At 38.6% G+C, this 27,765-nt stretch overlaps 5 protein-coding genes and 1 long non-coding RNA gene across 9 annotated transcripts in view; 2 read left to right on the forward strand and 4 right to left on the reverse strand.

Moving 5' to 3' along the window:
- Positions 1 to 16,903, reverse strand: part of LOC310718631 (uncharacterized protein) — a 51,109-nt gene extending 34,206 nt beyond the window's left edge. The window contains exons 1-3 of the mRNA XM_083527543.1: positions 16,719 to 16,903; positions 15,880 to 16,146; positions 15,430 to 15,705 (exon numbers count right to left, since the gene is read on the reverse strand). Coding sequence (XP_083383669.1) covers positions 15,430 to 15,705; positions 15,880 to 16,146; positions 16,719 to 16,788 — 613 coding nt within the window. The 5' untranslated portion in view covers positions 16,789 to 16,903. The remainder of the gene's footprint in view (positions 1 to 15,429; positions 15,706 to 15,879; positions 16,147 to 16,718) is intronic.
- On the reverse strand, positions 3,338 to 8,283 carry LOC310718417 (major histocompatibility complex class I-related gene protein-like). Of its 2 annotated transcripts, XM_083527237.1 has the most exons (7): positions 7,883 to 8,283; positions 5,592 to 5,849; positions 5,108 to 5,380; positions 4,720 to 5,010; positions 4,513 to 4,623; positions 4,274 to 4,303; positions 3,338 to 4,118 (listed from the first exon to the last, which is right to left on the reverse strand). In XM_083527237.1, the coding sequence occupies exons 1-7, from the start codon at positions 7,950 to 7,952 to the stop codon at positions 4,093 to 4,095; spliced, it is 1,059 nt and encodes a 352-aa protein (XP_083383363.1). In that variant the 5' UTR covers positions 7,953 to 8,283; the 3' UTR covers positions 3,338 to 4,092. The 2 variants fall into 2 exon arrangements, with proteins under 2 accessions (XP_083383363.1, XP_083383364.1); XM_083527238.1 differs by lacking the exon at positions 4,274 to 4,303 and having other exon boundaries at positions 4,481 to 4,623.
- LOC310718462 lies at positions 5,869 to 12,599 on the forward strand. The gene is made up of 3 exons (XR_014531166.1): positions 5,869 to 6,263; positions 6,700 to 7,499; positions 11,268 to 12,599. It is a non-coding gene; the product is annotated as an uncharacterized lncRNA (long non-coding RNA).
- On the reverse strand, positions 8,737 to 12,279 carry LOC310718430 (uncharacterized protein). Of its 3 annotated transcripts, none has more exons than XM_083527261.1 (6): positions 12,170 to 12,279; positions 11,622 to 11,990; positions 11,503 to 11,547; positions 11,285 to 11,422; positions 10,991 to 11,013; positions 8,737 to 9,334 (listed from the first exon to the last, which is right to left on the reverse strand). In XM_083527261.1, the coding sequence occupies exons 1-6, from the start codon at positions 12,210 to 12,212 to the stop codon at positions 9,215 to 9,217; spliced, it is 738 nt and encodes a 245-aa protein (XP_083383387.1). In that variant the 5' UTR covers positions 12,213 to 12,279; the 3' UTR covers positions 8,737 to 9,214. The 3 variants fall into 3 exon arrangements, with proteins under 3 accessions (XP_083383387.1, XP_083383389.1, XP_083383388.1); XM_083527263.1 differs by having other exon boundaries at positions 10,969 to 11,013; XM_083527262.1 differs by lacking the exon at positions 11,503 to 11,547.
- A 3,084-nt stretch (positions 16,904 to 19,987) lies between the features above and the next one.
- LOC310718398 (uncharacterized protein) lies at positions 19,988 to 24,020 on the forward strand. Its single transcript, XM_083527204.1, has 16 exons — positions 19,988 to 20,040; positions 20,474 to 20,544; positions 20,654 to 20,720; positions 20,840 to 20,978; positions 21,112 to 21,183; positions 21,285 to 21,393; positions 21,502 to 21,598; positions 21,678 to 21,780; positions 21,871 to 22,011; positions 22,110 to 22,272; positions 22,456 to 22,550; positions 22,711 to 22,761; positions 22,892 to 23,270; positions 23,380 to 23,556; positions 23,651 to 23,763; positions 23,910 to 24,020. Exons 2-16 carry the CDS (start codon positions 20,487 to 20,489, stop codon positions 23,976 to 23,978), a joined length of 1,833 nt encoding a protein of 610 aa, XP_083383330.1. The 5' UTR covers positions 19,988 to 20,040; positions 20,474 to 20,486; the 3' UTR covers positions 23,979 to 24,020.
- A 569-nt stretch (positions 24,021 to 24,589) lies between these two features.
- LOC310718407 (class I histocompatibility antigen, Non-RT1.A alpha-1 chain-like) lies at positions 24,590 to 27,760 on the reverse strand. The gene is made up of 8 exons (XM_083527219.1): positions 27,568 to 27,760; positions 27,375 to 27,452; positions 27,139 to 27,297; positions 26,219 to 26,485; positions 25,844 to 26,116; positions 25,479 to 25,763; positions 25,253 to 25,369; positions 24,590 to 24,735 (listed from the first exon to the last, which is right to left on the reverse strand). Exons 1-7 carry the CDS (start codon positions 27,647 to 27,649, stop codon positions 25,269 to 25,271), a joined length of 1,245 nt encoding a protein of 414 aa, XP_083383345.1. The 5' UTR covers positions 27,650 to 27,760; the 3' UTR covers positions 24,590 to 24,735; positions 25,253 to 25,268.
- Positions 27,761 to 27,765: the final 5 nt, after the last annotated feature.

Raw genomic sequence — 27,765 nt, forward strand, 5'->3', positions numbered from 1 at the left:
TCTCAGAGCTGTCCCTGTGTAAATGATGATGGGCGTCCTCTATATGTGAGTGTTTGTGTGTAGCAGATGCAGCTGATGATTCACTTTACATTTCCTCTGTTTGCTGTAGAATTTCCCAAACCAGTCTGTACACACAGTCTCCAACTGGCTCATCCAGAATTGAGCTTCTTTAGTCTTCCAAATTCCTTTAATGGTCTTAGATCCATTTGCTGGAGACCAGCTTCTGCTGTCCAGGTTTAGACTGACGATATCTTGTCCATCATAACCGTACTCATCGTATCTTCTAACAATGCCGTTGTTCTCATCCTCACAGCCATATATCCTCTGTAAAGTATGAACTCCTGCAAACACACACACACACACACACACACACACACACACACACACAGTAAAAGAAATTAAATCCCATCATTGAGTGCTGCTGTTGGACTTTCACTGATTTGCTGATGTCCACCATTATTGAAGTTACAGAATTTTGCATACAAGCCAATGTGCTAGAGTTCGTACCTGTATGGAAAGGAAACAGTTTCAAAACCATATGGAATTTCTTGGTAAATTCATCATGATAGCCCTGCATTTCCTGTGTCTCGCTACTCCAGAAATCTTCAGTCTCCGTCTCCTTTATCCAGGCTTTAGGGATCAGTATCCGTTTACTGCTGTTATAGGACATAACCTGCTCTCCATCCAGCAGAACAGCAGCACTGAACACATTTTGGGAGATGTTTGGGGAATTGTTTCCATTTTGGACTGCGATGTAGAGGTACTGCAGTGAGTGTTTTTCTGCAAAGAGAAGAAGCGTCATTTAATATATCAATTACAATGTCACACTGTTTCTCTTCAGAACTTGAGTCAGATGAACGCCATGACTGTACAAGTCAACTGTTTTAATACACTTTTATTTTTTAGATAAAACAGGGGACTGATAACTGGAAATTATTATAAAGACAGAAATACAATTCCATTTTAAATCTTCCACTTGAAAGCACAAACACCATTTAGCCTAGCTTAGCTAAATCCCTTAACATGCCCTCTTCACTCCTAGTGGAATCGGGTCACGTGATCTTTACTCTCTCCACTCCTATCGGAATCGGGTCACGTGATCTTTACTCTCTCCACTCCTCTTGAAAGTCGGGTCACGTGATCTTTACTCTCTCCACTCCTCTTGGAATCGGGTCACGTGATCTTTACTGTCTTCACTCCTCTTGAAAGTCGGGTCACGTGATCTTTACTGTCTTCACTCCTATTGGAATTCGGGTCACGTGATCGTTGCTGGCGCTACCGGTATAAAGCCGGTGGTTGTTTTCAGTAAATAAAAATTAAAAGCTCATAAAATCCATCTGAAAAATCTGAAAATGGTCGCATATCGAGTAAAATCGGTGTATTTGTCTAAAGCGGATCCTGATGCAGAGGTAAATCCGATCAGAGCTCTGAGTTTAAAAGCGTCGCCATGTCACATTACGGCAATTTTAAGCGTCTATTTATGAAATAATAAACTAATAATACTGTTTTAAAATATATAACATCAGACTGTTGGGGAGGATTTAAAACCAGGATATGTACAATTAAACTGACTCATGTTTAACAAGTTTTCGGTTCAGTGTACATTTGTAAATAAAACATTTGTAATAAAACAAACAAACAAACTAGCAGATAGAGAGAGAGAGAGAGAGAGAGAGAGAGAGAGAGACTTACCGGCAAATCCATAAGTAAAAAAGACTGTACAGAGGAATAAGACCCGCATTTCCACTAAATTGGAGAATTAGTGGGGTTCAGTTGAATGTTCCTTCTTCCAGGAAATAACTCTGGTTAGCTGAACATCTTCACCCCAGCGCGGATGTTCGGATTGTTTTGAAAAACGCATCTAAGAGAGAATGTGAGGAAAATGAAAGTCTGTATAAAACCCTCATAGTGCGGAATGAGACACATTTAGACTCCAAATTCTCTCAAACCCCCAGAAATCTGATTTCTTCAAAGAGAGATCGGATTCCGACCTGTTGCTCCTGCTGTGTGAATGAATCAGGAATCAGACAGGACCAATTAAATACCCGAAATCTGCTTCCTTCAGCGTCACTGGTTTCTGGGCAGATCAGTGACGTACAAAAGTTACACATTAAACCCTCATTTCCTCAAAGTCTCAAATGACTGAACGGTTTGAGTTGGTGCACTTTTCCTCCTTTTCCTTTCCTTTTTATCTGTAGTAGTATTGTCCACATTGAAAAGGACACATCCACAGTTGTGTGTATGAGACTTTTCCCATCTTAAAATATTAACCAGACATTGTCTCATTGTCTTTGTCCCACACTCACTACAAACTGGTGCAAACTCACATGGAAATACAACCCAAAAAAGTGAATCATGCCTGATCTTTTATTCCCAATACTGCTTTTTTTTTAAACAGTTTTTTGTATTATTATAAATTTCGAGTTCTATCAAGTTCTATAAAGTTTTGCCATTTCAGCTGGTAGATTGTGTCTAAATGAAAATAATACTCCTTTCCTAACTCATGAGTATGTTGTCAGAGTTTGAATGCGGTGGCTTCAGGATTTCATGCATTCGTTTGAAACACATTTTGTTGTGAAGGGGAAGTGGTCAAGTGGTCAGTGGTTAAGATGTTGCCTCAAAAGGTCATGAGTTCAAATCCCAGCGCCACCAAACTTCCACTACCGGGCCTTTGTGAAAAACCCAACACAGATCTTTAATAAAGACGTGCAATTTATTTATATTATATAGTAACAAACACATCACAATGTAAACATTCGAAATACAGTTACAGTAACGATACTCTTTTACACTTCGACTGTAAACATGGTAAACATAATTTGGTAAATAGTTTAGATACTGCGCCCCAGGTCTCCTCACCTACATCAGTACCTGCCTTTCATAACACCCTTGTGGCTGATGAACACAAATATCCATAAGCACACTCCAAAAATCTAGTGGAACATCTTCACAGAAGAGTGGAGGGAGTTAGAAGAGCAAATCGGGACTTAATGTGGATGTGATTCTCAAAAAACACATACCGTACTTACGACCAGGTGACCCAATACCCCAAAAACAATCACAGCACCTGCTGATACCCGAGGCATCAGGACTTTTTTAATTGGTTTCTGTTACAATGGAAAAACCTGATAAACCTGAGCACTGCTGCAAAATTATCCGTGCATGTATGTGCATGAAGGAAACAAGTCATCGATCTCCATTTTTTGGCATCTGCTTAAAAACACCCTAAAGCAATTTACGTACTCTAACAAAAATAGTGTATTGGTGGTGTTGCTACTGTATTTACATGTGCAGAATATATCTGTAATGATGTGTTAATATAGAACACAGTCATCGCTTTAGACTTTTACGCCATTTTATTAATATGTACAAAAACGTTTTTTTTTCCAGTGCACCATTAATAATGCCATTAATACATAAAATAAATCACATTTCACCTTAGACAAATTTCTAGAAAAATACTCTCAGTTGTAAGAAAAAGTTTCACATGACCACTCAAATGGTGGAGGGAAATGATTTTCTAGATCAGATGATGTCACAGTTGATCGATTGAAAACTATGTTGTGTTATAAATGGGATTGTTTCTTTGCTTAAAAACAAAGTGAAGTGACATTTATTTTACAGAGGAATACATTCTATTCATTTATTTGTAAATATTACATAATTAATCGATTTTTTTCAGGCCCTTCATAGCAGAAAATGTGTGTACCTTTAGTCTAGAGTGATGTTTTTCTGGATGATAATTCCAGTTCCCATTGGACAGGAAATCAATCAAAATACTGATGTCAGAATGCATGAAAGCTATAAATTGGCACTTCAGGTGGATATAATTCACTTAATGCTCAACACAGAACTGTAGCTTAGATGAGAATGAATCATTTTAGATGAATGAGCTTTTTCTAACACATACCCCAAAGCGGATTCTACTCAGAGGTAGTTTTAATAAAAAAAAAAAACGCTAATCCACAGAGTGTGTTAAAATGTTTGTACTTGTCTGTAGCTCGGAGTGATCTGCTGACAGTGCACTCTGAACGCAAAAGTGTGTCTTGCTTTTCTTTATTCATCTTGCCGAAGTCTGACCATCCAATATATTTATGTTTGTGTAACAGGGGAGTGTCCTGGAACACAGATGTTGGAGAGACAGTTATTATAAAGTGTGTGCGCTGTGGTGGATTCACAGCATAAAACTAATCTCGAATTCACACTTCATTTTACTTCATCAATTAAACTTACAAAAACAAACAACGAGAATGAAAACGCTTCCTCCACTCACCAGTGTTCATCCGACTAGGAAATTTCAAACCTAATCGAAAGATCGAAATGAATAATAAATGTGTGATCATATTAAGTTAAGATATTTTAAGTTCATTTGAATATGACACAAACATTTACTTCAGACACGTGTTTCTGATGGAATTGTTGATTTAATGATTCGTTTTTTAATATTTAAAAAAAAACATGATATGGATATTTAATCCACCCTAATGATTAGAACGAGAGACTTTCACTCACACAATGTGATCTTCTTCCTCTTCCAGACCAAAATTCCAACAATAACAAAAATAATGATGATAAATTGATTCCCGACAAGGAAACCAATCAGTCTTTCATGTGATCCTCCACCTGTTAAATGATCACAGAGTGTTTATTATCTGCTGCATCAGTAAATCAGTGTTCACTCTGTAAATGTGTAGATTTATAGGAAAGTGTTTCTCCGACCTTTTAGGATTCGGCACTCGCTCACAGGCAGCACTAAATCCTTCTCCAAGCTGCTGTGCTCAATCACACAGGTGTAGGTGTGTTTCTGCAGCTCCTCAGCTGAGACTTTCAGAATACTCCTCTTCTGGAAGCTTCCATCCTGGTTGGGTAACGTCTCTCCTAAATCCTTATAAACACTCTGTCCATCTTCCAGCCAGGAGATATTCAGTGCTCTGGGGAAGAATCCTGTAGCATGACACACCACCCCTGGAGAAGACGAGGGTAACTTGAACATGGACAGTGTAGGACGAACTGCAGAGACACACGGACAGATTCATTCATTTATATATGACGTGAGAAAAAGCGTTAAACACAACTTTATTTTTAATAATAACGTCACACATGTTACCTTTCCTCTCCACGGTATTACTGCCAAAAAACATGTATTGCTTTAACTGCTCACTACAATCATTCTCCAGGAAGGTCTTCCAGCCTTTAGCTTGACTCCCATCAGGATCCCACATCTTTCTGACGAGCTCGGCTTTATCATTCGCTGCAATCCAGGTAGCAGTTTTCAGCCCCAGACTCATCAAATCTTCTCCATTATAACCATAGCGATCGTATCCACTAGTGTTGCCGTCATCAACCTCACAGCCGTACATCCTCTGTAGTGTATGAACATCTACAGACGCACACACACATTACAGGATATAAAAATGTCATTATATAGTACTGAGCAGAACGCGATCATTTTCCACGATCATGAAATAATGGAACCAAACCAAAAATATATAAATTTTAAATGATTGAGATAAATTCTGGGTTGAGGGCATCTGCCAAATTCAACAGCTGTAGATGTTTGCTACAAAAAATGCTTATTTGTTCCTCCACACCTGTAATGTTAACAAACACTTTCAACAGTGTTTTGATGATTTTATTAAGTCCATCCTGGTGACCCTGAATATCCTGCTTCAAGCTCTTCCAGAACTCTTCACGCTCAATCTTCTTTATCCAGTCCTCCGCTATCAGCATCCTGGTAGTGCTATTGTAGGACATGAACTGCTCTCCATCCAGTAGACCCACGGCATTGAACTCTGAGAAAGTGAGTTGTGGCTTTAACATGGTGTAGAGATACTGCACCGAGTGTGTGACTGCAAAAGACAAGGATCAGCATATAATCAGATTAAATACAGTAATAATTACAGTGTCAGTGTTTCCTCTGTATAAATGACATGGTATGACCTGAGACGTTTACATGAACATGTGTAATTTATAGTGTGTTAACAATGTCCACTTGTGTTGGCAAAAGTACATGGACACCTCATGCGTATTAACACCAAGTCAAGAGGCTTTTATTGTCATTTCTACTATACACAGTGGTACACGGTATAAACGAGACAACGTTCCTCCAGAACCCTGGTCTTCCTCGCCTTCACGTTGTTCTATACCTCGAACCGGGTGTCAAAGTCGCTCAGCGCATCTGGGTGGGAGGCGTCACGGTCACAAGCAGGTGATGTCGTCTTGTAGTTCGTGATCGCCTGGATGCCCTGCCACATGCGCCGGGGGTCTCCACTGTCCTAGAAGTGGACCTTGCTGTTTTTAAGTCCCCTGATCTGAAGGCAGAGTCTCTTTATTTCAGCAGCACACACACATTTGCAGTCATCCACGGCTTCTGGTTGGAGCGTGTAGTGATGGTCTTGGAGATGGTTACGTCGTCAACGCACCTGTTAATGTAGCTGGTCACTATTGATGTGTAATTCTCCCTAAACATGTTCCAGAACCGGTCTGTATGCTGGAAGTAGCATAACAGAGCTGTGGTCTGAGTAACCGAGATGGGGGCGGGGCTTCGCACGATAGTGGGCGGGGCTGTTTGTGTAAACAAGATCCAGCGTGTTCGCTCCTCTCGTAGCAAAGTCCACATGCTGATGGAGTTTAGGAAGCATAGTCCTGAGATTCACATGGTTTAAATCTCCGGCGATAATAAACATGAGCATCCTGCAGGTCGCTGATAGCGCCGTAGAGTTCACACAGTTCCTCCTTAGCATTAGCGCTGGAGGAATGTTCACTCCGACAATAAAAACAATGGCGAATTCCTGTGGTAAATAAAATGGTCTGCATCTAACAGTCACAAACTCCACTAGCGTGAGACAAACACAGAGTTCTTGCACCATTCCGTGTTGATATAAACACACACGCCACCACCGCATAGAGCTGCGTTTCTGTCGGCCAGCTGGATGGCGGTGTGTCGCTGAGCCACATCTTCGTGAAAACACGGGGAATAAAAAACTCCGCGTGGGGAGTCGGATGTAATCCAGTTTATTGTCCAGGGAGCAGACGTTAAAAAGGAGAGCCGGCCGGCTGGGGTTAGCATTTAGCCTAGCACAGACACCCGCCCGCTCGCCCCGTTTCCGACGTCCCCTCTCCCGGCTACTGACATCAGGTGACACCGAGGGCTGGGGGCCTGGTTATTATTACTTCATCATGCAGATTAGTGGTTACATAATTCCTGTACCGTAACATCGTCTGGTGGTCGTACACATGAACAAAGCTGACTCTGGTTCCTATGTGTTGTTAAAAGTCGCGCTAAATATGGTGAAAGCACCATTTTTTGGCTCCGCTGTGAGCTACTGCGCGCCGCCATCTTGGATACAAAGCTGCTCATCTCTGCTCTTTAAATCTATTCTGGAAAAAAAACTTGTGCAAACTGGTGTTGGGACTCGGCAACATGGTGGTCACTGAGGCTCATCCTAATGAGATAATTCATCCTTAAAATGTTCATTAGGGATGAAGTTAAAGTCTGGGTCAGTCCAAGTTCTTCCACACAATCATTGTTTTGTACACAGGGACAAATAAAAACAAGGTCTGATGACCAGGTGTCCACAAACTTTTGGCATTACAGTCTATGTAACAGTTTAAAGATCATGCTCTTAGTAAAGGTGTGTTTACACATACAAAACATCTTCTGAATGCCACTTGATGGTGCATGTTTATTCCACATTTCCAGCACAAATCAAATCATTTAACCATTTTAAAATGTACCGTTTTGCACTAAAAGATCGTGTTTCCAACCAGAAAATGAACTTCAACAGTTTGGATATTTCACTTCACTTTGAAACACGACCATAACCATGCAGAACAGTTATAATCCATTCAACCAACCCAATATACAAACTACGGAGCTCACCTGCAGATCCCTGAAGACCACACAACGTAAATAATAGGAATAAGATGTTCATCAGGCTGGTCAGGTTCATACTGCAGTGTAGAGCTTCTATTTCCAGGAACCAGATGGAGAACTTTCTTTGAACGCAAAATCTTATCTTCCAAACTTCCTTTATCTGATCATCTCCAGCAAGCTTCAGTGTTTCCCAGGTTCATTGTGTAGCATCCGTCCAAATGAAGAAAATAATAATTAGAAGAATAATTCGAGTAATTAATGATGACAATTAATATATCTCAACCCTGAACCCTGTCAGAGCCATGTTTGCTTTCTCCGAGGAGATCATTCTGTCCCACTCCCCGTACGAGTGACTAAAATAGAAAGTAAAAAAATAAGCATCTGGAAATTTCCATCAGCATCATTTGTTTCTAGGCAGAAGTATTGAGAGCAGAAGCGGATGGAGGCGTGACAAAAGCAATAATTCATAAAAGGACAATTTCCCTGAAATCACAGATTACTGAACAATTGTATATATCAGTTTTAGCTTTTATTTTCCTTTTTTTTTCAGCAGAATTATTGTCCAATTATTGTAAAATTGGATATAATAACCTCATCACCTGCAAATATTAGGGCGGTCAAAAGGAACACATTAATAACGCATTAAGGCAAATCAATTTTAACAGCAAAAATGTTATTAACGCGCAATTAATGCAGCGCGCATTTGACAATTTTTTTATTCGAGATATACGTATATAAACATAAAAGAGGCGAGTTTAAAACTTTCAATGCAATGCACGTTTATTCTCGAACATACAATAAAAAATTCAATAAAAAAATAAAAAATATTTTTAAGTTAAGCACCACACATGACAAACACCTTCGGATTTTTATAAAAAAATTTTATTAGCCCAAATTGTAACAATTAACAATCTGCGGGAGGGCGGGACTTGCGCTATATTTGCATCACAGTGAAGCCCCCTACTACTAATCACAACCGAGAAAATTTCTAGATTTACACAAGAATGTTATAATATAAAACTTGCACTTCAGTAGCTTTTGGACATCACCAGCTTCGTACTGGTGCCAGATACAGTATCAGAAAAGGAGTTTATATGAGTCTGACAGACATATGAGCGACTTTGGAGCTTTAAATTTACAACATTATATTTCAATCCATCATTTTCTCCAGGTCAGAGACTTTCTTTATTTAGATTTATATTTCTGTGGAAAAGGTGTTTTTTTTGGTGTGCATTTTTACAGTTGAAAAATGGATATTGGAAATGAATCTTGAATCATGAACCTAGTATCATGAATCGTGTGTATGGTTACACCCACGCAGATGCTACCACCACATTGCTAAGCTAATTTCTGATATACAACATGCGTATAAACATATTGAAGATCCTTGATTTGTCCTCGTCCCTTGGTTTTTCTAGAAAGCTGCTGCACAGGTCTGTAATTTACAGAGTCATGGTCCTGTAATGACACAGATATTGATTGGCTGTTTGTGGTTAATGGTACAATATGAATATATAACATTTAATTGCACCAGGAATGAACCACAACAGTTTTATAATAATAGATTTATGCACAACACCCCACAAAACATACCCCATACATTATACACTATACCCCAACCTTTATACACAATACATTATACTCCAGACCCCATATCCCATTCACTATACCCCAGACCCCATACACCATACAAAATACCCCATACCCATACACCATACACTAAACCCCAGACCCCATACACCATACACTATACCCCATACACATATACCATACACTATACCCCATACCAATACACCATACACTATACCCCAGACCCATACACTATACCCCATACCCATACACTATACCCCAGACCCATACACTATACCCCACACCCCATACACTATACAATACATTACATTTGCGGCATTTGGCAGACGCCCTTATCCAGAGCGACTTAGAACTGAGCAGGGAAGGGTTTTAGGGCTTTTGCTCAAGGGCCCAGCAGTGGCAGCTTGGTGGTGGTGGGATGTCTTCTGATCCAAAGCCCAATGCCTTAACCACTGAGCTACCACCTCCTCCTATACCCCATACCCATACACCATACACTATACCCCATACACATACACCATACACTATACCCCATACCCATAAACCATACACTATACCCCAGACCCCGTACACCATACACTATACTCCATACACATACACCATACACTATACCCCATACCCATAAACCATACACTATACCCCAGACCCCGTACACCATACACTATACTCCATACACATACACCATACACTATACCCCATACCCCATACACTATACCCCATACACTATACCCCATACCCCATACACTATACCCCATTCCCCAATACACCATACACTATACCCCAGACCCCATACACTATACCCCAGAACACATACATCATATCCTCTGTCAAATATATCACACACAAAACAGCATACAAAATTACACCACACACCATACATCATACACAAAACACCGGACCCCTATTCACTACACACCATTAAACAAACAAAATAACACCAAACACCCACCCACCCACACCCACCCACACACACACACACACACACACAAACACACACACACACACACACACAAACACACACACACACACACAAAAACCACATGTCTTCGGCATCTACATAATTCTACATTACATTCGAGTAAAAGTAACAAAGCAGAGCTAAACTGTGTACATTCAAAACTTTTTTTTTTACAGCAATATGCAAAATTATTGGCACCCATATTAAATATGCACAAATACGGCTATAAATTTAATGAAGTAAAAAACCCCCACAAAAAAATAGAAAGAAAAGTATAAATACAAATACTCTAAACAAACTCTAAAATAAATGTCATATATAAATATATATATATATATATATATATATATATATATATATATATATATATATATATATATATATATATATATATATATATATATATATATATTATATAATATATTATATATATTAATATTACATATTACATATTATGTATATATAATTTATTATTATTATTATTATTATTATTTTTTATAAAACAAGGGGGCCAATAATTCTGCAAATCACTGTGTTTACTTACTTGGACACATTTGTAGATTTACCTGATCTGCGTCAGCATTATCAACTAAAACAGAAAACAAAAAAACAAAAAAAAAACTAGAGATTAGATTAGTTTTTGTGTTTATATTTATAATATTTACATTTATATAATATTTAAATAAATTGTTATTAATATAAGTATCAAATATATATATTGTTATACAACAACAAATAAACCATGAATTAAAATACTAATTATTATTATTATAAAAAAAATATTTATACAATTTTTTTATTTATTTATTTATTCATTTGTTTGTTTGTTTGTTTATAATTTAGAGTGATGTTTTAGCTACCTGTGTTTTTATGCTTCACTGCGATGATGATCAGGACAATGAGAAGAATCACAACCACTGCACCGAACACCACGTTCAGTATGAAGAACACAGCAGAAGAAACTGAATCTCGGGGAGCAGAAGGTAAAATGTCTACAGCTGAAAACACAGAATTATGATTGAATATTAGAGCTACATGTGGTGATTCAGCTGCACTAAAGAACGGATGAACAACGAACCTTGCGCTTGGTCTCCTGAGACGTTGTGAAGCGTTTCATTTCCCTCTGAAACATGTAAAGTAATTTACATGCTTTTATATAAACTGTTGATAAAAAGTATTTGCATGGAGCACCCTTACCTTTCACCCTCAGGTAACTCGAATGGCCGAAGGAAATGTGGTTCAGTTGCATGTAGCTGCAGTAATACAGTCCGGTATCAGACTCGTTCACTGCAGCAATGGTCAGAGACGTGTTCTTGCCATCAACAGAAATCTTTAAGCGCTCATTTTCAGTAATGAAGTAACAGTTGTTTGGTGGTCCCGAGGTCTTAAAATGTTTGCACCCGATGAGACGTGGTGCCGAAGTGGCGCTTAATGAAGAAGCAGTGAGGTTCTGGTAGAACCAGAAGATGTATCCCGCATGATCCAGCTCATGGTGGCACCAAACTGTGACTTTATCTCCAGGTTCTGCTTCAAAAGTTGAAGAGCACAAAGTCTCTGAGAGCAAACCTGCGACCCATAAAGCAACAAACTGCTCATTTCCATCATATACTCTCCATTTTAATGTAATTATTACTATAATGTGAAGGTTAGCTGTGGCCTCAGCCATGTTACATGTATTGTAAAAAAAATTCAATCTATTCTATAACTGTTTGAGTGAAAAGTCCATTGGTGTCTTTCACACTTACCCGTCACAAAGATAAACAACAGCATGATCTCAAACCACGTCATACGGTGCTGGTGCTCGGGTGAGAATCAGAGAGGAAATGGCCATCTGGAGAGCTGTATGATGATGTTTTTCTGTGTGCAGGGTGTGAGGGTGTGAAAAGAACAGGTTCTTACTGAACTGTACACCTTCCTGATGATGTTTTATTATCGCCAGCATCAGGATTTAATGTTTATTTTACAAACAGACAATTAATTTACCTCAGAATATAATGAAAACTGAACTCACCTGCAATGATTTTTCAATTCCACACTGAACATTTCTGATTTACAGAAGAACTCAGGTCATTGTTCCAGAATGATAGTTTGACTCAAGTATCCTGCTGTCTTTACAAAAAATGAATAAAAAAATGAAAACACCACTATGTAATGTCCAACAAAAAAAAAAAAAAATCTGTTCAACAGTTCAATACATTGAGTTAACATCAATTTCATCACCGTGATCATTCAGGACTCAACGATGTCCTGTTTATGCAGATTTAAAGACTTTATAGCTTTAATAATGATGACTGTCATGTAGAGTTTTATACAAACTGACCTGCAAATGCAAAAAGGATTCTCAGATTCAGTTCTTTTAATTTGTTTGCATGTTTTTGGTCAATAAAAAAAACCTCTTTGTGTTATTTTGCAGCAGGAAAAAAAAAAGCGAGGTGAAAATTTTTTTTGTGGTTTGTAAACGAGCCGTGCAGTTTCGCAGAAATGGAAATGTACAAATGCCATATGTGAGTTAGAAGCGACTGATTGTGGTTTGAGCCCTAGCTGACTTTCAAAAGGCTGAGAAGCTCCAAAGCTGACCAGCAAAAAAAAAAAAAAAAAGTACAAAACCAAATTACTGAAGCCCTTACACAATTTTATGTCATTTTGTTTTTGGATACCATATATTATATTTTTAAATGTATATTTCGAAATATCAGTGATTTGAGATCAGTTGATGAAAAAAAGCGGGCCTAAGATATGTATCTGATCCTCATCATAGGATTGTTTTCGGGTCATTGGGTGGGATTTGAAATAACCAATTGTTTTAATTGCATAAAAGCATCAAACCTGAATTCCGCCGGAAATTATGAAATTTTGGTCCAGAATATAAAAGGACTTATTGAAATGTTACACTCTGGCGTTCAGTTGTTGGAGATGTACGGATTATTTGAACACGACTGGAACTTTTATTTTTGAACATGATTTGTGGTGTGAGATGCTGCTAAAGGAGGAACAAAGTAAAAAAATGAAGAAAGAGGAAAATAACGTGTGCTTTGGGGCTCCATAGAATAAATGTCATGTTTAGACCACAGCCTTCACACCATCAGCAAGTTTATACAGTAGCTGAGGGAATACATTCTCTGCAAACCTTTATTTAAGATTTGTAATGTTGTTTGGTTGTGTTTCTGGACTTACAGTAATTATAGCATTTTAAACACATCAAGGAACACAAAGATATACAGAGTACCGCAATGTGAAAATATAATTAAATAAATTAATACAGATAGTTTTGACCAGCGCTTGATATCGAAGCCACTGAAGGCCCAGCAGGTGCACAAAATGCAACTCGCCCACACATTCAGATGAAGTAATCAACAGGAAACAACTTTCAGGCTAACTATCAGGCCCTGAATGAACCATAGCGCTGCAGGGACGTCTCACTCTCTCACTATTAATCTGAATATCAGACAGGAAACCTCTTCAAAACTCTTTATTAGACTGAACTGATAAACTCAGATAAAAACAAATAAAGCATTTCCACAAAAGCAAACCAGCCTTCATGAGCCATAGGGGAAAAAAATAAGTGTACATTATACTTGTAGAACCAAGAAAACAACCACTTAAAAGCGCTGCTGTAGACACTGTAGAAAAGAATTAAAAATATTTAAAAAATGGCCTTATAACCCCTCCCAGATTCATGAGTGCACTTCTGACATGATGCAACTGATCTAGACACGTTTTTGGGGACAAAGATACATGTTTCAGACAATATTACAAAGAGCAGTTTATTATTTACACAAAGAGACTTTTACATTATTACTCTGAATAACAAACTTTTATAGTATATAATATATATATATATATATATATATATATATATATATATATATATATATATATATATATATATATATATATATATATATATATATATATATATAGTGATACAGAGATTTTATAGTAAAAAAAGTAAATAAAAAAGGAGGAAGAAATGTGCAGAATCCAGGAAGTGAATTTAAGGTAATGTTATATACTATACATGTGACCCTGTTACTGCTGTGTTATTGACTGACAGAAGAATATATGTAGAAAAACTACATTTCATCATGCATCCTCCTGAGGATCTTTTCAGAAACCTGTAGAGCAGAAAAGATTATGTTAACTCTGATGAACTACAGTCAGGAAGATCAGATTCAATAGTTTATTAAATTTCTGATTTATTCTCTATAATAAGATAACTACAACAACAAAATAATAATAATCTGCACACCAGTGGATCCTTTCCCTCCATCTGATTGTCCATATGATCCTCCATCTGTTAAATCATCACAGAGTGTTTATTATCTGCTGCATCAGTAAATCAGTGTTCACTCTGTAAATGTGTAGATTTATAGGAAAGTGTTTCTCCGACCTCTCAGGATTCGTCTCTCGCTCACAGGCAGCACTAAATCCTTCTCCAAGCTGCTGTGCTCAATCACACAGGTGTAGGTGTGTTTCTGCAGCTCCTCAGCTGAGACTTTCAGAATGCTCCTCTTCTGGAAGCTTCCATCCTCGTTGGGTAACGTCTCACTGAGCTCCACGTCTTCATACACGTCCTCTCCGTCCTTCTTCCAGGAGATCAGCAGTGCTTTGGGGAAGAAACCTGTAGCATGACACACCATCTTTGGAGGGGATGAGGGTTGCTGGAACACAGACCATTTAGGAGGAACTACAGACACACAAACACAAATATATATGTTTAAATGTCTCAGATATTAAAGGAACCTGTGCCTCAGTTGATCTCACTCCAGAAGAACAACAAGGAGGAAAAAACTTGTTTTTGCCAAGAAACACAAGGAATGGTCATTAGACTAGTGGAAAATTGTCCTTTGGTCTAAAGAGTCTAAATTTGAGATTTGATGGTGTGTGTGTGTGTGTGTGTGTGTGTGTGTGTGTGTGTGTGTGTGTGTGTGTGTGTGTGTGTGTGTGTGTGTGTGTGTGTGTGTGGCAGATACAGTTAGAGTAAAAAACCTATCACACACTTTACCTTTCCTCTTCAGAGTCTCCCGGCCGTAAGACACAAACTTCTTTAACCAGTTGATACACTCCACTTCCAAGAATCTCTTCCTGTTTTCAGCCTTATCTCCTGTAGCCTCCCACATATTTTTGGAGATCAAAGCCGGAGGTGAAGCTGCAATCCAGGTTAGCGTTTTCAAATCCAAAGTAAGGAGATCTTCATTATCATAACCGTACTGATCATATCCTCTAATGGTGTTATCATCACCGAGCTCACAGCCGTACATCCACTGCAGTGTATGAACTCCTGCCGTGACACACACACACACACACACACACACACACACACACACACACACACACACACACACACACACACACACACGACACCAAATTATCACAACCTCACAGTCACTCAACCTTAACCATTGAACCTTTTCTGACATTTATCAGTAAAAGCTTGGAAGGTGTTTATCTTTACCATCACTGTGATTAAAGCGGCCCATGAATGTAAACAAGAACATTTTCAACTCCTCCTGATGATACATCATCTTCTGTGTCTCTCTGTTCCAGTAATCTGGATCATCATCTTTGACCTTTTGGATCCACTCTGTTTTTGCGATCATCTTCCTGATGTTGCTGTCAAAGTACACTATCTTCTCTCCATCCACCTGACCCACAGCGGAGATCTCTGGGAAGTTTATTCCTGGTGTGACTGCAGTATAAAAATACTGCAGAGTGTGTGTTCCTGTAATGGAAAGAGCAGCTTTTTAATAGATCACACAGCATTTTAGCTTCAAATCCTAATCAATGCAGTACAAATGGACAAACTATGACTTTTTAAAGATCTTAAACAATGACCAAACCATTGTTCAGAAAAGTCCTATGTGTTTCTTCCCCAAATTGTTGGAGGCACACAATTGTACAGGACATCTCTGGAGGTGGAGCACGATATTCTCCCTTCAACTAATGTAGGAGGTTTAAACTTTTTCCAGCATGATAATGCCCATGTTACACAAATCCAGCTCCATGAAGATCTGCTGTACATGGGGTTGGGGTGGTAGATCTTCTGCTATATTGCACTTATTACTAAATCCCTTGTGGCTGAATGAACACGAACCTCCACAAAATATAATGGAACACCTTCCCAGAAGAAGTGGTGCTTATTATTACCAGCACATCGAGACTAAATGTGGAATGAGATGTTCGAGAAGCACGTATCAATCTAATGCTCAATGCTCCACAAAGTTCTGTCAGTGTAGTGTAAATGATGGAAATACACAAAGCAAAGTAGTTTATTGTGTTGGAGAATAATCCTACCTGCAGATGCCTGGAAGAAAGGACAGGTGAGAAAGAACAGGACTTCAAAGAGGAAAGATTTGGACTCCATTTCTGCAGAAATTTTAACTTCTCTGTCTTGTTTAATAAGTGCAGAGGAAATGTGGGCGTGATGATTTAGACATTTAGGATTTTAAAGAAAAGAGGAACTAAAACTGTCGCCCCAATGGAAAGTGCACCAGGAGAGACAGATAGCTACAGTGGTCTGATTGGTGGAAGGAAACAAGCATTAACCAATGAAAAACCATTCATGAAGAGAGCATGCCATGCCTGCATGAACTAGACTAAATATAAAAGTAGAAAAAATGTTCAGAACTCACTATTACCAGTCTATCTGATGGTTTTGCATTTTTTTTTTCTCTGCATATTAAAAATTCTACAGAACACATTTGCAGCTTTTCCCCCCACAGATCTTCTTTCTGCTACTGTTTTAACAACGTCTGGGCTTCGGAAATCTTTGCAAAAACGGCAATTGTGATTGTTATTTCAGATCCAGGATCATTAATAGGCACAAGACAGGAACAGAGACCATTTTGATCTACAAACACAAGAGACATACAGTAACATTGCTGTTTACAGCAACTTCTCTTCAGAGTTCAATGAGAAACATCTCACAGTTTCGATTATCGAGGTTTGCTCACAAACTTTTCGCCTTCTATGTTTCATTTTTTTATACAAGACTGGGTACTGATTTTACAGTTCCCACGTTTTTAATGGAGATGCAAATAAAATATATATCAGCAAAGATATGGATTCTATTTAGCAATTAGCTGTTTGAGCTTTTGGGCACCATTTGGATTAAGATCTGGATTTTTTCTATAGGACTGCACTCACTGGTCCATCCTTAATGGGTAATGCAGATACACTGAAGACAATTAGGTCCACCTACTAAAACTCTTGCAGCCTAATCACCATTTGTGATTACATATGTAAACACTCTTGCATCGACCTGGAATATCATAGCAACCACGTAGCAACACCTCAGCAATTAATTGGTTTAGCATAGCAACCACCTGAATACTATAGCAACCACCTATAAACCTCCTGGAATAGCATAGCAGCCACCTTGCAACCCCCTGGAATACCATAGCAACCACCCAGCAATCCCATAGTCACCAACTGGAATGGATGGAACAGAAATGATCAGTCATTACAACCATGTGACAACCAAGTAGCGACATCTTAGAGAAAACACTTGGAATAATATATTTTCATAATTAATATATCAAAATGTAACTTTTAATAAACTTTAACCTTGAATTTATTCATCATTTTATAAAAAAAAAAAGAAGAAAAAAAGCAAACAGGAAGCTTCAGGCCTTTCATTTCCAATTCCTCAAAAACACCAGAGTGAAACCTTGAAGTTAAAATAACATCTCCTTTCCAGATATTGTCTCCATTCTCAGATACACTATATTTCCAAACGTTTTGGGTCACCTGCTCTTTCCTGCTGTGGTTCTTTTCCAAACTGTTACCACAAATTTGGAGGCACTCAATCCTACAGGAAGTCTTTAGATGCAACAAAATAAAATATAACCCTTCACATGAACCTTGGAAACTCAAACCTGTTCCAGCATGGCAATATATATATATATATATATAAAAATACTTCTCTGCTGGCCTACACACTATCACAAGCACTGACCTACATTTACAACCTCAATTCTAATATTTGCTATGAAATGAAGAGAATAAACTGTTGGGAATAAATTAATAAAATTTAATTAAACAAATATTAGAATTTAGGTTGTAAATGTAGGTCAGTGCTTCTGTGTGTTTAGGCAGCAGAGACGGCTTTGCTGGTCCTGACCACCCACCACTGATATATATATAGTATATATATGTGTGTGTGAGTGTGTGTGTGTGTGTGTGTGTGTGTTGTCAGTCAATTAGATGTAAATTGAAGATAATACACTTCAACCCTCATCATTCCATGGTAAACATTCCATTTTTATTTCTTAGAATTGACTGGTTTGGGTTGTGTTCCTCAACACTTTAATTAATAAATCACATCGAACATCATATACCACAAGAAGACTAAAGGAATATTCTGGATGCTTCTCTCAGCTCCAGCCTGAGTGAACTATCATGAGGTGGTTGTGATAGAGACACAGAAGAAGAGTAAAATCTAACACTAAGAGATGTTGCTTAACGCCTCAGAGGATTCAACACTAAAAAAAAAAGACGCTGTTGCTAATCTGGAATCTGTTTAATGGGTATTATGACTGAATTATTGAAATAAATCATTAATACAGTCGCCTGATTACGTCATTGCGGTGTTTCACAGCAGTGATGGAGCTGAAGATTTCTTTTGGCGCGCGCTGCCCGATATCACTCGCTGATTGGTGGAATTTTCTGTACAGAATCATGGGTAATGTAGTTTTTCCACATTTTGTGTTTCAAGTTGAATTAAAGTGAACAAATGGGTTGAACAGAAGTATATACAAGTGACTCAACCTCTGGGCTCACAGTACAGTACAGTTATTGTTAAAAAAAAAATATCACTCAGGGGAAAATTATTAAAAAACAGAAAACGTAGCAACTGTGTTTGAGGCTCGTTGTCAGGACAACCAGCGCGTCGCCGCGAAGACAAGGACTGGTCGCGCGCGCGCTCGGGACACTTTTATTAAATGCGATCAAATGTTAAAAAACATGTAAAAAATACAAATTATTATTATTATTATTATTATTATTATTGATATTATTATTATTAATATTGATATTATTATTATTATTATTGTTGTTGTTGTTTTTATTATAATATATTATATATATATATTATTGTATTATTATATTGCCCTCTTGTGGTGTGGCAGGAAATGTTCATGATAGATGAGAAAGTGTGAGACATGGTGGGACAGCAGGATATAAAGAGCAGGGGATTGGTCTCCTCATGCTGGAGATATCTGGGAAAATATAAATGTTAAGAGATAGCATGAACATGGTAAAGAAATAACTTTAATACGTGTATCATGTGTATTTTTTTCAGTGTTTCATCTGAAACTATTTAGTTTATGTGTAATGGTTCTGAGAAAAGATGAAGCTGTCAATAATAGTGATCTTGAAGAAAGATGATAAATCTGTTATATAAAAATGTAAGTTAACTGACACCACGTGGGTCCTCGCTCCACTCTGACATCACGCAGCAAAAAAAAAAAAATCCTCCTCGGTGTGACGTCATAGGGCTTCTGTATTGCCATAAAAGTAGCTGCTGTAGGAGTTTGTGTTCAGTTGCTCCTCTCGCGCGCTGGAAGAAACCTGCTCATTTGATCCTCTAATCCTCTAAGCGATTTATAAGTCTGATGTAAGTTTTGTAACTGAATGAAAGCAAAGTGAAATCATATTTAAAGCAGTAGGTTGTTGTTACACACAGTTTCCGCTGGGTGTCAGTGTGGGAGGTGATTTTACAGCTTATAGAGCAGATCATTCACTCGCGGCTCTCGTTTCCGTTTCAACCGGAAACGGGGAAAAGTTAGCATTGGACATAGAGTAAAAAAGTACAATCAGTATACAGAAAAATGTCGTACAGACATGTTTAATGTAGAACTGAAATTCCCCGATACAACAATTTCAATAATTTATAAAATATATATATAAAAAAAAAACAATTATGTAACATGGAAAAACATGGATGATTAGCGCCATGTTCACCTCTAGTGGTGAGAGCTGGTATGACTTTATCTCTTTTGCAGAAATAAATATATATAATAAATAAAACCAAATTTATTGTTCCACAGAAAGAGACTGAAAATGGAAACCTTTAAAGCTGATGTCGTTCCTTGTTTTCTGTGGAAAGCTTGGATTCCAGGTGCCCCGCTCTTTCTCTCACATACAAACACAAACATTATAGAATAAATAGAATGTATAAGATATAGAATTGTATGGAATTATAGCTCTAACTGATGTTTTGATTCTAGACATGAACGTCGTGGCTCAACCTCAAATACCGCAATATACATTGCTGTTTCCTGGTCCTCTTATGAGGTGAGACCCTCATTCCCTTCTCCTAGAGCACACGCTCATAATAATCAGCAGTGTTTTAAACTTTATCACATGTGTGCATGGAAATCGACATCAAGCAGCTGTTCTAACATCTGTTGCAGGGATACAATGGAGAAGAATAACCTGATCGAGTACATCCTAGAAGCACAAAAGTTGTGTCTTCAACACATTTATGATCCTCATCAAGTGGAGAACTATTTCTTTTGGCAGATCATGGAACTGTCCTGCAATGAGAATGGAGTATGTACAGAGCTGAGCTTCTTCTTAATCATAATCTGTATATAAATGAATGTAGTACAGTTGTAATATAACGCTATTGACATTGAAGAGATACGAATTGACGTGTAATTTTACTGATATTTCTCTCCGACAGAAAGTGAATATGTGTAAAATCGCTCCTCTCCTCTTCAATGGTTACAGCATGCTGAAGAAGAAGGCACCAGAGGTCTGTATATCACTCCCCAGTATCAGCATCTGTCTGATTGTGTCACTGTGCAATGTTTTGTATCAGTATTATGTGGACTTACGTGACAGTTTCTTCTACAGCTCAACATGAACCTCAAGACCTGGTGCATTCCTCTGGTGCAGCTTTTGTACTCCTCAGGGTTGGATGATGAGCGCAGAAAAGCTGTGATTATGATGGGAGATGATTTAGGTATGAATACACTCCACAATAACAGCGTTTTTTTCTGGAATTTAAGTGTACATTAACAGTGTCATGGATCCCTGATCTTCTTATGCATGGTCACTCTTTTATCTGCAGCCTCCAGAGGTCTGATCTACGCAGCGCACATCTGCTACGTGCTGGCAAAAGTGGAGCTGGGGTCACGCAGCCAGTTTCAGCTGATCGGATGTGACAGGTATTGTGTGTGTGTGTGTGTTTGTGTGTGTCTTTGTGTGTGTGGTTTTTGCTCCTAACAGTTATTTTCTTGACACCAGAATACCATTTGGCCTCATGGTCCAGGAACAAGCCTTCATAAGAACCGAGATGTACGAATACATTCTGTCGCTCTCCTCAGGACTCGCACAGCCGAGCTTCCAGGTTGGAATTGACCTTCATTTGGTTTTTCATAGACATTGATCTGTCAGATTCAACCAGTTCACTGAGAATGATTATCTCTGTCTCTTTTAGATCTTCAAGTTATGTCATGCCAGCAGGTTGGCTATGTATAATCAGTTGGATTTGGCCCGTGAATACTGCAAGACCATTGCTATGGCAGCCCTCTCTTTCCCCGACTGCTTCAAAAGGACCTTTTACAATCGCCTTCTTTCGGTAAACAAGACAACTAATAATTGAGATTATGGTTGCCAGGTTTTCAATTGAAAGTTAAATCTTTCATCACAAAAATGTTTTCCTTTTCTCTCTTGTAGATGTCTTTAAAACTGTTTGAAGGGAAGAGAACAAAATCTGACTGGCTGATGGACATTTGGCAGCTGCGAGACATTAAATTAGCGGATACCAAATTAAATATTCATATATACGAATGCTGCCGAAATATTGGCAAGAACCTCACTTTGAAGCCTCCTAACCCAGGTATGTTAGCATCACGTACAATAGCATGTAACTCAGTGACTCCTAAATCAAAGCATACACACAGAGACACGTGCCCAGAAATAGCACTGGAAAGAAAGAACTTTTGAGTTTTTTAGAAACTTCAGAAAAAACCCTCTCAGTACAGGTGATTTAATCATTTTAAATGCTAAATCCGTTGTGCAGGTGTGTTTCATTTGTTGTACACCGTCGGAGAGGCGCTGGGGAAGGGACACTTCGGCTACGTCAACGCAGGCGTTCAGAAAAAAGACGGTAAAAAGGTAAATGTTCGCTTTCATAAATTTTTTCACTGTGTGAACATTATAGCTTCTTTCTCTTGGGGTCCCACCAGGGCAGGTCCTGCTTGTGTAGGGGTATTTATTATCCCCATGCAGTGTTGGCTTGAAGAACCTAATGTTGATGTTTTTTGTGTGTGAACAGGTCGCCATTAAATACATCGACAAGAAGAGCAACATCAGACTCACGAGCGTTGTAAGTAAACATACACGGCACTTTAAAGAGGCTTTAAGATATGGACAGGAGTTTGTTTCAATCCAGTACAGTCTAGGAACTTGTTTGCATCGCACATAATAAGGATCTACTCTGTGTGTTGTCATTTCAGCCCAGTAGGATGTACGAGGTTCCTTTGGAGGTGGCGCTGATGAAGGCTGTGTCGGCTCAACCTCGCTGTAACAACGTGATAGCTCTGTTGGACTGGTTTGACCTGCCCAATCACATCATTATGGTCCTGCAGCATCCCAGTCCCTGTATGAACCTCAGCGACTATCTTCAGCTTCAAAAGAATCCTCTGTCTGAAGCACAGGCTCGTAAAATCATGCGGCAGGTGGTTTGGGCGACTCGTCACTGCGCCGCTCGCGGGGTGATACACCGTGACATCAAGGCAGACAACCTCCTCATAAACACCGAGACGCTGGTGGTTAAACTAATCGATTTCGGCTGTGGTGATTGGCTGTTGGACACGCCCTACACAGATTATGCAGGTAACATCAGAACGGATATCCGAGAGAATCAAATGGAACGTAGTGGTGAAGAGTGATTGTGATCATTTTTGTGACATTTGCTGATGGTCTTTGCCTCTTTTACTTTCAGGTGCAAATTTTTTGATGCCACCCGAGTTTCTATTACACGGAAAGTATATGGGCATTCCTGCTACCATCTGGAATCTGGGCATCATCCTGTACAACTTGTTGACCGGAGACTTCCCTATAAAAATAGACAATGATTTGTACTTTGGGCTCCTAAATCTTCAGCCTGACGTGTCTCCAGGTGAGCGCACAAAGAGAAACCTTTTAGCAGAACAAGTGGAATTGTATCAGTTTGTGTTTGTATCTCACCCTCTGTCTCATCGCTGCTCACACAGAGTGTTTCGAGCTGATAATGTGGTGCCTGGAATTGAACCCAGAATTGCGTCCCAGTTTCGAGGACATCCTTGGCCACGAGTGGTTTGAAGGTGGAGTTCAGGACAATGTCCAGGTAAGACAGTTAGGAGACGTGTAGATCTCATTCCTATGAGCTTCTGTAACAGAGACTGAGGTGATTTATGTCACAATATGGAGAACATGTCAGAAACCAAAAAGTGAAAATAAAGTAAAAATGGGTGTTTATTTTTTGTTTTGCAGATCCCTCAAGGAACCAACAATGTTAATCGCACACAAGCGCCCAAAAACAGGAAAATCAAGAAATGCTAAAAGAGATGAAAGAAGATAATATTACACTTATTTAAAAAAAATAAATAAGGAAATAATCAACACAAATAAATATCACATGTTCCATTCACACCACTGTTCCTTTGAAAAAAAAGCTACTGGAACGCCTCGATTCACTCCGGGGGAAAGATCTACACCCGCTCCAAAGAAGTCACCATTACAGTCTTCTTTTTTACTTTCTTTCTTTCGTTCTTTCTTTCTTTCTTTCTTTCTTTCTTTCTTTCTTACTTTCTTACTTTCTTTCTTTCTTTATTTCAATGATAATAAAAGGTGTAAATGTCTAAAAGAAAAGCGAGTGCATTCTAGAATTCATTATAATGGAAAAACAACCGAAATAGCACAAAAATTCAATCTGCGAAATATTAAAAAGGTCGTCCTATTAAAACAATTCAACATCGAATTAATAAAAAAGAAAGAGTTAAAGCTTATGAATAATATTTGTATATTTTCAGGCATATTGTGAATGTAAATGTGTGGTGAAAAGAATAACAATGTAAATATGTATATAAAATACCAGTAAAATTGATTTCATAATAATAATCATTATAATAATATTCATTTCCTCTGAACAGAAAATACAAATAAATAAAAAAACGGATATGAAAGAGCCGTGTGTGTGTGTGTGTGTGTGTGTGTGTGTGTGTGTGTGTGTGTGTGTGTGTGTGTGTGTGAGATCTTTCTTCTCGCATTGTATCATCTGCCACTGCACAAGATCCATATTTTCGCATTCCACTTTGTCCTAAAAAGAAAAACGTGTTATTATGAGGATCTTAGTAGATTCACTTTACATTCATTTCCAGCTGTTTGGAACATTTCTGCAGTCTGAAAGAAATCAAACTTAATATTAATTCTTTCTTTCATTCATTACCAATCATTTCTCCTTTTCAGCTACGTTTGATATGTTTTAATGTGTTAGATGGCGCTATAACCATGTTTTATTGAAAATTGGTTTTAGGAAACTAATTAAGAACATCAGTCCAGATTTCTCTACCACAATAAATGTTTCAAGCTGTGATCCCCAGATGTTCCTAACCCAGCTGGTTTTGACCATGACCCTTTCTCTTGCCCCAGTCCTTTTTCCCAGAGTAAGACTGGAAAACAGTATCAGTAGTGTCAGTTATCGGTACGTTTTACACGTCTGCTGAGAATAATGAACTTACATGCCGGGCCCATTGACCAGACCCTCACCTGTATCCACTCTAATTGGTCTAAATCATTAACACATTTTGGATTTGCTGTGCTGTACAAATCCTTACCAGTCTTCTTTTCCCATCAAATGACGAATCCAGCGAAAGAGCAAAAGAAGGCAACCAGAACCGAAATGGCTACAGAAGCGATCGGTGCTACACATGAAAATTCGCTTGCACCTTCATCTGTTAAAACAGCACAGAGTCTTGATTATCAGTCGGATCGATAGATCAGCATTCACTCTGTAAATCTGTATTTTTTATTTTTAGGGAAGTGTTTATTTTTTTTTCTTACAAAATGTGGCGTTCCAGAATTCTTTCACAGGCAGCACAATGTCCTTCTCCAAGCTACTGTGATGAATCACGCAGCTGTAGTTGTGATTCTGCAGCTCTTTGACTGGGACCTTCAGAATGCTTCTCTTCTGAAAAGTTCCATCATGGTTTGGTAACGTCTTTTTTAACTCCACATCCTTCATGTCCTTTCCATCCTTCCACCAGGAGATCCTAACTGCTTTGGGGAAGAAACCTGTAGCGTGACACACCACCGCTGGATAAAGCGAGAGTGACGCCTTGGGACAAACTGCAGAGACATAAATAGGAAATCACTCTAAGATGTATTTGTGTGTATGTTAATGTTAGAGAGCAGATCACACACTTTACCATTCTTGTTCGGAGTCTCTCTGATGTAAGACACAAACAACTTTAACCACTTGATACACTCATTCTCCAGGAAGTTTTTACTGTATTTAGCCTCAGCTTCTGCAGACTTCCACAGGTCTTTGATGATCTCAGCATCATTATTAGCTGCAGTCCAGGCTCCACTTCTCACATCCAAACTGATAAAATCTTCTCCATTATAACTGCATTCATCATATCTAGTAACTGTATTAGTATGGAGCTCACAAGTGTATATTCTCTGTAGTGTATGAAGACCTACACACACACACACACACACACACACACACACACACACAGAACTTTAGCCACTTTACTGTCACCGACACGTTTAAAAGCTCTGAGTTTGTGCATCCGTACCTTCTGTGTGTTTAAAGTATTTCATACTCGTATCTAAAAGCAGTTTGAGGTTCTCCTGATCACGCCACATCGCTTGCGCTTGTTTTTCCCAGTAATATGGAATAATCCCTTCGATCCTCTTCATCCACTCTGTCTTTGGAATCATCTTCCTGATGTTGCTGTCGTAGTACACAAACTCCTCTCCGTCCACCAGACCCACAACAGTGAACTCTGGGAATTGGGTTCCTGGTGTGAGTGTAGTGTAGCGGTACAGCAGAGAGTGTATATCTGTAACATAGACATTAACAGTTTGGGGAAGAACCAAATATGGCTGCTTTTTCCGTTCAGACAGTTTTTTCCGTTCAGCTGCTGCAAAATGAACAGTTTCTTGCATTAACCGCATTTGTGTAATTGTCTCAGGGACATGTCCTCACACCAGTGATCAGATTTTTATCTTATTTTACAGTCAGTGTTCACATGACTCCCTTTTTAAAGCCTGTTACATGACCACCATTAGCAGCATCGCAGTGAACAGTGCCAAGCAGAACGTACGTGCTTAACAATAATCCGATTTTTTGCATTTTTCACGACTATGCATTTTACAGTCAAACATAAATTCTCCAGTGTTGCTTTAGAATATCGATGCAGTGTTTATGGTTTATAAAATATGAAAGAAATCAAACGCCCAGATGTGGTTCTTCTAGCTGACTTTACTAACACCCTTGTGGCTGAAGGAATCTCCACAAATCTCCACAGCCACCTTCCAGAATCTAGTGGAACATCGTTACAGAAGAGTGGAGGTTACTAGAACAGCAAATGGCGACTAGATGTGGAACGGGGTGATCAAAAAACACATTCTTGTGCTCGGTATCCAAAAACCGTTTGGTCTATTTAGTGTATTTATGGATATTATATATATAAATTAACAAATATGCACTCACTCGACATTGAATGCATCTTCCATTGATCCTGCTTGTTTAGATTGTTGTCTCTGGTCTGTAACTCGTCTCTCTCCTCAACCACGGTGTGGTATTTGGTCAGGAGCTGCTCTATAGCCTGCTTGTAGCGATCGAGGTTTGACCAATGAGACTCAAACTGATCTGAAAATACAATTGTTTCATTTCATTCAAACCATAAAGTCAATCGTTTGTAATCAGCTGAATAAAATGTAACCTACAGTGTCTCAGGACGATGTTCAGCGTCGCCTGGAGAATACACATCAGGCCAAAACACAGTGCGGTCAGCCAGAAGCATCCTAACATTTCAGCACATACAAAAAAAATACTAAATCAAACCATAAAACATTACAGTCTGAAACACTAAATAATCATTCTGTATTTCATTGGTTTGGGTGCTGTATCTATTTATACCTCTGTATTGCGCACGTCTCAGGCAGGTTCTCTTCGCTCTCTTGATGGTCTGATAGACGTTGGGTTCCCCTTGAACGTCCATGTCCAGATTTTATGATTTAATGTACTCTATGAGATCTGATGGAGTTTCGAGGCGCTCCGACTCGGCACACTGAGCGTGTGTGTGATCCTGCTAGTGCTGATAGATAGTAGATATAT

The sequence above is a fragment of the Silurus aristotelis genome (genome assembly GCF_946808225.1).
Source record: "Silurus aristotelis genome assembly, chromosome: 23".
Lineage (NCBI taxonomy): Eukaryota > Metazoa > Chordata > Actinopteri > Siluriformes > Siluridae > Silurus > Silurus aristotelis.